General features: G+C 34.1%; 1 protein-coding gene across 1 annotated transcript in view; it reads right to left on the bottom strand.

Annotated features, from left to right (window-relative positions):
* Positions 1-439: 439 nt before the first annotated feature.
* The window catches only part of LOC106476248, a 17,123-nt gene continuing 6,710 nt past the window's right edge, over positions 440-10,852 (bottom strand). The window contains exon 2 of the mRNA XM_013936912.2: positions 440-993. Coding sequence (XP_013792366.2) covers positions 440-985 — 546 coding nt within the window. The 5' untranslated portion in view covers positions 986-993. The remainder of the gene's footprint in view (positions 994-10,852) is intronic.

Here is a 10,852-nt window from a genome sequence, read left to right as displayed (position 1 = left end):
AATACCTGAAGAATATTCACATGTATGTTTGTTCTTGAAATACTTTCACATTAATGAGAAGTTTTTATTTAACAGACCTTGAAATACTTGGTATTAATGGGACAAAAAGTATGCTATCAAAGGTAATACAAATGTCTTCAAAAATTGAGTGAGAAAAAAATAAGTAGGGGAATTTATTGAAAAACAAAGAAATGCAACAAGTGTTATACAATAACTTGTAACTTTATTGGTTGTTCTTCCAGTGCAAAGATACACACTCAGCTATCTGCACTCTGCCCACTGTGGGAAATCAAACCCTAGAATTTAATGGTATCTTAAGCTTATTGCCGACCAACTGAGGGATGAACCTACAAGTAACACTACTGTTATTAGAGATATACATGTTGATTATTTGGATGTACTTTCAAAATAACAAAGAACTAACAAACTACATCTAATATTAAAAAGAAAAATTCCAAATTATCTTACCACTTGGTGGTGTTGGATTCTGTTGGATACTTGAGACAGTATTAATAAAACTTATTTGTGGTTTCTCACAGTTTTCTTGTATACCAACGTCCTGAACAGTTAGGTCCTGGGTCACACCAGGATACTTGATGTCCTGGACTGCTGTGTAACTTTTATCCTGTGTACAGGGAACAATTGTTGGATAGCTTCTCTCTAAGAAACAAGGATATTTCATCTCCTGAGACGATGCAGAATTTTTTTCGTGTGTTTCTGGAAACTTTGGCTCCTGAATTAATTGATAGGTTTTCTCCTGCATATCTGGGTATTTAACCTGTGTATATTCTTCAGTTTCCAATGGATAAATATTCTGTTGAAAGTTGTTGTATGTGGGTTCTGGAATTACAGGTTTCTTCTTTGGCTTCGGAGGAACAACAGGGGCAATCTTCTTACCCCTTGTAGCCGAGTATTGTTGAGGAGTGTAGTTAACGATGTTGAGACGACCAAGGTCTCGTTCAAGTGTCTGCTCGTGAGTGGCCATGATGTTGTCTAGAAAAAAGGAATCTTTAAATGGACATTGTTTTAAAACAGATTTGCAGCCAACGATTTATTTATTTTGCTGGAGGAAATAATGAAAATTTGGATCTATACGTTGATTATTAGACAATAAAACACTACTATTATTAATATTAACTGTTTCATGACAACGACATACATTTTTAGTAAGCATGCTATATCTCTTTAGATCTAAAGCAGAGGTGTCCTATTTTTCCTTAAGACAGGTTGATAAGGAAATCGTCTGAAGACTTCACTGAACTAAGTAACTCATTACGAACTTGCAATAGTTTGATACAGAAATCTACACACGTGCCGATATTAACTGGATCATATACACATGTGTCGATATTAGCTGGATCATCTACACACGTGCCGACATTAACTGGATAAAAAAAAAATTGAGAGTAGACGGGCACCTCACCTATCTAACGTGTTGTTGTAATGTGTTCTACCGTTGGGCGAATTATTTTGGATTATTCAGTAAACTAATGCCAAGAACAGTCTACATAATGATAACGATTTTTTTTTCGAACACATGGTACATACGTCTAACTCACAAATAACTTTTAACTGTGCAGAATTTGTTCACTAATCTACCGCTAAAAAATTCACTCACTACTAACACTGAACTGAAAATCAATCTCTTTTATTTACAGAAGTCTTCATTCACTCAGGTATTCATATCGTTTTCCACCTACTATAGGAAACTTCTAGATAATTAAATCATCATGATTAGGTTCCTCTAGCAAACAAACGACTAAACTGAAATATTAAAAATAGTATCATGTTGAAAACAATTGACGAAAGTAAAGGTGAAATATAACATTTGTTATTGTTTAATAGGTCACTGTCCCTCCTTATATCCCAGATGTGTGCTTACCGATGTATGACATTTGTTATTGGATAAAAGGAGGGACAGTGACCTTTTAAACTCTGACATCAGTAAGCACACAAGTAACAAATGTCATGGATAAAAGGAGGGACAGTGACCTTTTAAACCGGATGTGTACTTACCGATGTATGACATTTGTTATTGTTTAAAAGGTCACTGTCCCTCCTTTTATCTCAGGTGTGTGCTTACCAATATGTTCTTTAAAATATCATCATATGGCAGATGATTTGTTTAAATTTGATTTAACAAATCCAGAAGTTGTTAATTGCAGTGAATAACCTGGTTTTCCAGCTCTTCCTTTTCTGCCTCGTTCTACTACAATATTTTTGTAAACTAAGTACATCTATTCTGAATCTACATAGATATTTAGCAGCTACGCGGTTATCGTACATGTGCACATTCACAGGACTAAAAGTTAACAGCTGCAGACGATAGTTTTTCCTGAAATTTTCTAACCGGTTATACTCGCGCGTTTTTTAAGACTAACAAGTTGTTGTTTTCTAAGCTTACAGATACACAATAGGCTATCTGTGCTCTGTCCACTGCACGCTCGGTGTGACAGGGATTTGAACCTGCGACCCTCAGATTACGAGTTGAGCGCCATAACCACCAGACCCGGCCTAAAGGTGTGGGTGTGTTCGAGATACTATTATGTTTTTACTAAAATTCGCATTATATGCTAGAAAGATATATCTAAAAAATTGTAATGTCTTACTGTGAAGTAATATCACAAAGTAACAGTCAATAGATAAGATATAACAAAACAACTGGCATATTATTGATATAACTGGCGTACGACCGAGACTTTTGGTGTTACATTCACAGCCGACCTAATGAACTGTGGTATTGAGTGAAAGGCCACATCGGCAGTGGCGCGCAGCACACAAGGGATGCGGTCGACACACAGACATAATATAAAGTAGACTTAGCACCACGTGACTGTAATTAGGGGCCGGTTTTGTGTGAAATAGTTTAGCACAACCAGATGTGCAACGTGTTTCAGCCATAAATTAATTTCAAGTTTTAGAATTGGTGTACAAATTACCACAACGCATCCGCAGACGAAAAAGTTTGAGTACCACTTAACTAGAGAACAAACAACTAGTCAACATCGCCCACTGCCAACCCTTGGACTACTCTTTACCAACGAACAATAATATTCACCGACAAATTATAAAGCCTTCACGGCTCATAGTGTATATTCGATGATGGGTTTCGATCCCGTGACCCGCAGACTGCTAGTCATACGCTAACAACCAGGCTTCGCAGTGTTAGTGGCGTTTTACAATATATGTCATTATACACCACAGTGTTAGTGCCGTTTTACAATATACGTCATTATACACCACAGTGTTAGTACCGTTTTACAATATACGTCATTATACACCACAGTGTTAGTGGCTGTTTTACAATATACGTCATTATACACAACATTGATTGCTTGTGTTCCAATATTCGCGAAAAGCGTTATTCTTCCCTTATATTAAATTAATAAACTAGACGGAGCCACAAATCAACAGAGCCCACCACCAACTTGTCTTTCCGAATAGTTGGGATTTGACCGTCACCCTTATAACGCACTCGTAGCCCCCAAAGTGCGATCTTTTTTCACAATAAGTTTTATTTTGTGTTAACGCGACTCGAGCGATGGACCCGCAGATCTGTAGTTCGACACGCGAACACAGAGCCACACTCGTAACGCGACTCGAACAAAAACAAAAAAAAAAACAGTCAATAAGAGGAAAATTGAATGAATCATTAATTTAGAATTCCCTACAAACATCCACTTCTTAACCTTTAATATTTCCAATATGGAACACCATTGGAACTTCAGAGATTTAAACAATTCCATCATCAATTATCGTAACGTTGTTTATATCGTTCTGAAGCTATAAACTCTCCTTTCATTGGACCCATTTGGTCACGTGACCTGGGAGGATCATATACACCTGAACCTCCATCCTTGACTGTTGATTTGGTTCTTGAGTGTTGGATGAAGTCCATATTAATTTTTCAGTAGAATACGGTCCAGTCACGCGCGACTGACCTTTTTCAGGCCATGTCCGTGAATTTATAACGTCGATTTTTCTAATATAAACTTTCATATAAATAAACCTTTTAAAATCAAATTAACACTATATGTAGCTACCCACAGATTACATTAAGAGTTTACTAGATGGGATGTACTTATGTTTATCATCATCATGTACATTAACGTTTTTCAACGTTCGTAATGATTCATTTTTGTTAAGAATTTTGTGAAAGTAATCTATTGATCTTTTTTAAAGTATGTCTAACAACACGTGGATGTTTACTTAATTATGCAAGAATTTTGTGAAAGTAATCTATTGATCTTTTTTAAAGTATGTCTAACAACACGTGGATGTTTACTTAATTATGCAAGAATTTTGTGAAAGTAATCTATTGATCTTTTTTAAAGTATGTCTAACAACACGTGGATGTTTACTTAATTATGCAAGAATTTTGTGAAAGTAATCTATTGATCTATTTTAAAGTATGTCTAACAACATGTGGATGTTTACTTAATTATGCAAGAATTTTGTGTTCGTGTATCCAGGAGCTCTAGAGATTATTGAATTTTGTATTGTTTGGAGTTTGTTTAAGTGTGATTTGGTTACATTTAACCATGCTGGGTAGACAATCTATTTTCGGTTGTAGCCAGTCATTGTCGTACATAATTAGCTTTTTGCCAGATCTTGTTTATAATTTCATTTATGTGTTTAGTCCAATTTAGTTTAAAAAATTGTAGGGTAGACCCAGTAGATTAACTGATGTGGCTACCTGGAGAAGAGTTATATAAAGGTATAATTTTGGGGGCTCTTCTTGTTTGATTTTGTGAATAATTTGATTTGTGGTGTTTAACTTGATTCTAGACCCAGTAGATTGACTGATGTGGCTACCTGGAGAAGAGTTATATAAAGGTATAATTTTGGGGGCTGTTCTTCTTGTTTGATTTTGTGAATAATTTGATTTGTGGTGTTTAACTTGATTCTCCATTTGTTAGAGATTTGGTTTTCTATTTCATTTCACCGTGGTTGTCGCTGCTATCGCTAGATTATAGGAGCTATTCCATATGACCACATCGTCTGCAAACTGGGAGCAGAAGCAGAAATTTGAATCAGACAGTGACATTCATGATGTATAGACCTCTCTTTGCGGGACACCCGCCTCTGGGGTAAAGAAGGTGCCCGACACATTAATTCGAGCTTTCCAGTTGTCTAGAAAGTTGGAGAGCTGTAGTTCGATTTGTGTCAATCGATAATTTAGTCCGTTTAGTGAATTCATTTCGGTTCTTACAGTGGACCTTACCAGATGGTTTGTTGTGTCTACTATGGTTTTTGTAAGCCTTACTAGATGGCCTTTGTTGTTTGTCTTCTTTTTCCTAAATCCATTTTGTTTTTCCGATAATTTTGATGTCAGTTCGAGAAATGCCAAAGTCTTGAACTGATTATCCTTTTAGTAGTTTCCCAACACAGCTGGTTAGGTTGATTGGTCTATAGCTTTCTGGTTTTCCTTCTTTCAGAAACATTAAAACGTCCGCTAGCTTCCAAGCTGTCCAAGCTTTAGGCATAGATTAAATATAGCAGCTAAATGTTCGTAAAATCTCGGTGTGCATTTTTGATAAGTTATACATTGTATTTAATAGTGTCCCGGAGCCTTTGTTGTTATTTTGACAGTGTCTTGTATTTCCGGTACTGTTATTGATTTAATGAGTTGTTGAGTCATGTTTTCTTGATTCTTGCTACTTACTGGTTGGACCACTAGGGGAGTATAGAATTTCCATTGTTTTGATATGATTATTAACTTTATTGTAGAATGATCTGTTCATTGCAGGTCCTTTTGTACGTGTTTTCCGAATATTTCTGCTTTTTGTATGTTTATGTTGACAGTGGTGTTACTGTATTTTAGTGTGGGATGCAGCGTTTCTTGCGTTGTTTCCAGTAAATCATTTTAAACTAGACCAACTTTTCGGGTCTGTGTGTGTGCATGTTCGTTTTGAGCAATATTCGTACCAATTATCCGTTTTTTTTTTTCGTTTCTGAGTGTATTTAGTCTGGTTTTTATATAAGGGTCTTGTGTATTCATATACATATATATTTCGTAGTTTTCTGCGTTCTCTTATTGTATTTAGGAGTTGTTCATGGGGTTTCGACATTTGGTTGTGTATTTCTGCTGTTTTTATAAGGCACTCTGTGATTGGACGACAGCAATAATCGAAAATACCGGAGAATTCGGCAATATTTATAGTTTTTTTCTGGCAGATTATTATTTAATATTTACTGGTATTTTTTCCAGTTTGTTTTTTGTAATTAAATTTCGGAGTATTTATTTGTTTATTATAATTTGGATACAGATCGAAGTTTTTAGTTGGAAGGCAGGTTTATTTTCAAACCCGAGATGCATGCTGATTTGTCAAGGCTCCAGCTAAGCCTATTCATCAAATAAAATCACAGCTCAGTTTATACATCCTCTAGAAACTTGAGAAATACACTTTTTTTTTATCACAAGATGAACTTCTACACCTATGCAAATCATGATGATAATATCAGAGAAACAACAAAATAGAAAATATGAAATATGATGTTCAGCCCCCTAACGGCACTTCAAAAACGAATGTGTAGACAACTGTACAACAAAAAGTTGAAAAGAACTAGATAACGATTGTAAAATGTTTTAATGTAATTTTCTAAGCTAGTGAATTATTGAAATATGTGAACATTTTATTTTAAATTTTGACGTGCCAGTTTGAATTCGGAGAAACATAAGGTTACTTTATTCCCAGAGGTGCTAAACATTAGACAATTTAGCCTAGTCGAAAATTAAACCGGCGTGTTTTGAAAGTGCCAAATTTGGACTCAGTTCTTTGTCTTGTGTTTAGATTCTAGGATTTATTATTAAATATTATTATTTTCTGATCAATTTTACGTTTTTATTATATTAAAGTATGTGTGATGATCAGCACTGTTTTAAACAAAAATGTTAACGTTCTGCTATGTCGGAGAATAAAAATAGCGACCAACACTGTACGAAATACAACAATATAACATGTTGGAAATTTGTCAGAACTCAAAGTCTTAGTCAAAATGAAGTTTTTCAGTCCTATGATACTTCTAATTATACATGTTCGTCAAAATACTGCTTTTATTTTTAAAGTAACTCAGTTTTGTCGAGGCAAACCAAGCCATCATTTTCATGCAAAATATTTTTAACATGTAAAGCTATAAGCTGATTCGAAAGTAATGTTACACGACCGAGAACCCTCCTCCCCAAAACTGTATCCACAGAGAGATAATATGATTTACAATTAATTCATGGGGTTTCCCACCACTAATTTGAGAGTTATATGACAACCCCCCTGATCAAAAGTTCTTAGCAAGACTGAGAACAGATTATGGTCCGTGTCGAAATGAAGAACAGGACAACAGAGATTTTATTGGTCTTTTTTAAAACATTATCGATATACGCAATATCCTCAACAGTAATCTATACATTAGCTACATAGATTTCATTTGTAGCCTATTATAAGAACCTGATATCGTCATAAATGCTTCTCAAGTGTAAAAAACAACCAGTTATTATTTCTATTTCCCACTTATAGGATAGGTTTCATTTAGATAAGTTATAAACATCAGCCGAAAACTCGATCATGAAACTTTTGGATCAATATTCTAATTTTTGTTATACAATTATTAAATGTGTTGTATGTGGACAATTGTGGCTGACCCAATTGAACCAGATTATTTGTAGATGTGTTGTATGTGGACAATTGTGGCTGACCCAATTGAACCAGATTATTTGTAGATGTGTTGTATGTGGACAATTGTAGCTGACCTAATTAAACCAGATTATTTGCACATTTTGTAACTTCTCAAAAATAACGATTGAAATGTCAGTTTCTTTAAGCAATATTTTATTGTGGATTTTTTGCCGAATTCAGAAAACCCATGAAAATCTTCGAAAGCTTCATATTTTCACAAATACATTTGGTTTACAGACATCTCTAAGATAACGGACTCGTAACGCCGAAACCTATACAAGATGGCGATAAAAAAAATCTGGCCCACATTCCGAGAATTCTGCACATACGTCCCTAAGATACAATAAGCACTGTCCATATTTAAAACCGTGCGAGTCGACGTGTCCCCAAAAAAATGTCGGAAAATAAACAAATCGTGAACAAGCTCGAGACTATAGGCTGGTCTTTCAAACTGATTTGTACATGATTTGGTTACTTATAATTCAAGGAGAAAACAAGTCCAAGTAAACTATGCTAAAATAGTGTATATATAACAAATAAAACTTATTTTAAAACGTAGATTTGTGGGGAAGGGGGTGGCAAATGACACAAAAACTTTTAAAAACAAAATTTAACAATGTGGTTGGTGGAAGAAAGGTAGTTACAGCTTCAGTAAACTATCTACTACTAAACGTAAGTGAGATCTACTAACAGAATATACACACACTTTATTATGGGGCTATTTGTAAACGATTACTGATTTTGTGGGTATGTTTTTAAAAACTTAGCAGATACTGTATACGTTTTTACCCTTAATTTACACAGTTAGGTCATACGGGTCATTTAAACAGCACCCACGTTACAAACGATATGGGACTCGTTTTAAAACATGTTTCCATAATATCAAGTTTAACATGAAACAGCCTAAATAATAAAACACCATATAAGGTTATATGTTCAGTAATAATAATAAATAACCAACGTTACGTCATTCGTCGTTTTTTTAATTTTCTTAGTGAGGGGGGCAAACTTTGTGGATCTCTCAATTCACACACGTTTACACGTGCATTACGTCTAACCAGTATCATCACGCATGCGTTCGTATGACAGAGAAAGCACGCCTACAGGTCACGGATATTTAATATTCGCTGAACATAAAGAGATTATTCAGCTAACGATATTCAATATAATACATGATCATAAAGCTTAATAATTTTACTAATATTGTTTGTAATATGAAACATTTGTAACTATAAACTTCAAGATCGTTTCATAAAGAAGTTCTTTAACAGAGAGAAACACAAAGAAAGAAAAAAGCACTTCCTATGAAGTTTGGAGTCAAACAACTAAAATAGGTAAAATTATTTATGGTAGTGGTATTCATTTTATGTCTAATAGAAGTAATGGTTAGGCCCATTCACGAAATTTGAACACAGAAGACGTGTAGGTATCTACGAACACGTAGAAATAACTACAAGTATGTTTATAACAAACACCTAAAACACAAGCCTGGAAATAAATTTTCATTATTAGAAACAAGCAGTATTTCCTACACGTAGATAGCTGAATTATTTTGTAAATATTGTATTTGCCTTGTACGTTATATAGATGTATCTGTATCTTACTTGCACGTATTAAAATGATAACATTAGCAGAAGCCAATGATTTACCAAATTTGTCAAAAAGTAAAGAAAACTTTATATTCAATACGTACAGAATAAAAACATCTTAAAATAATTAATAAAATACATTATCATTTGTACACATTCTCTGAATTATCAACAGCAACAATATAATTATAGAAACAATATACTCTAATTTATGTATCAGATAACTTTAACTTTAAGAACTTACAGGTGAAAGCAATTAATGTTAAAACACATTACATCTGTATATCCTGTACCAAGGTTCAATAAACACAATAGTGGTCTATTCATAACATCAACCTTCATGAATATACCAGCTATTTATTATACTATGATTGTTATAATAACATGTGCTAAACCAAAGGTTAATAATAAAAGGATAAATTATATAGAACATATTCAGAAATACTTTGATAAGTAGGTTTTAGTACATCATCACTGGCATATGAGACCTGTGTCCCAATTCTATTTGACAGTGTCCCAAGTTGATGTCTTGAAAAATCAGAATAGAAACAATGATTGATATCATAATGAAACATCAAAAATTCTCATGCCTGAATATTTTAAGTACCTAGTGACACCTCTGTCATACAATAATAGATTTTTCAAAGATTTATCTCAAAATTATGAAACAAAAACTGACAAATAGAATAGAGAATAAGTAAAAACAAGGAAGTCCAGAATATCTTGGTATCAACTGCTATTTAACTTCTGCAGCAGGTTGTGGAAAAACAACTGCCACACATGAAATGCAAGCCAAGAAGTAAAGCATAACTTGAGATAGAAATTTTATGCCTTCAATAATAATCACAAACCCCCCAAAAAAGACACACAAAAGGAACATAAAAAATGGGTACAAAATTAGAAGGGGAAGGAGAGGAAATAAGAAAAGAACAAAATACAGAGAAACATATCCAAGAATAGATTTGTTCCTTCAAAGCGGTCCTTACACACACAGTTAATTAGTCAAAAAGTCTTCTCTTATACTCCTTTAAAGTGTTAGCCTCAACTACTGTCAACAACTAATTCCATAAGCCTATCACTCTATTAATAAAATAAAACTTAAGTGGAGCCTAGCCTGTTCTTTTCTTAATAAAAAAAAAGTTGAGATCTTCACCGATCCCCCTGTCTGTTAACCCTCCTGTGATAAATACAGGATATTCCATGCGAGGTATAACTATTGACTTGTCTAAAGGTGACTAACTTTTGACTAGTAATCAATATATCTATAAATATATTTTAAAATTCTATTAGCTTTATAATCAGCAATATTGCATTGCTTTGATGGCTCAAGTGATCAATCTACCACCATGCCAAAGTCATTTTATTCAATCATGCTATTGAATGGGTTCCATCTACATAAAACTTGGGATCCAAATTATGACAACCTACGTGCATTACTTTGTACCTACTATAACTAAAGACCACTTACCAAGTACCTGTCCAACTGACCGAAGTCATCACACCACTTACCAAGTATCTGTCCAACTCACCAAAGTCATCACACCACTTACCAAGTATCTGTCCAACTCACCAAAGTCATCACACCACTTA

Source organism: Limulus polyphemus, unplaced genomic scaffold, assembly GCF_000517525.1.
Source record: "Limulus polyphemus unplaced genomic scaffold, Limulus_polyphemus-2.1.2 Scaffold10128, whole genome shotgun sequence".
Taxonomy (NCBI): domain Eukaryota; kingdom Metazoa; phylum Arthropoda; class Merostomata; order Xiphosura; family Limulidae; genus Limulus; species Limulus polyphemus.
Note: the sequence above shows the minus strand (reverse complement) of the source record. Positions and strands in the feature narration are given on the sequence as shown.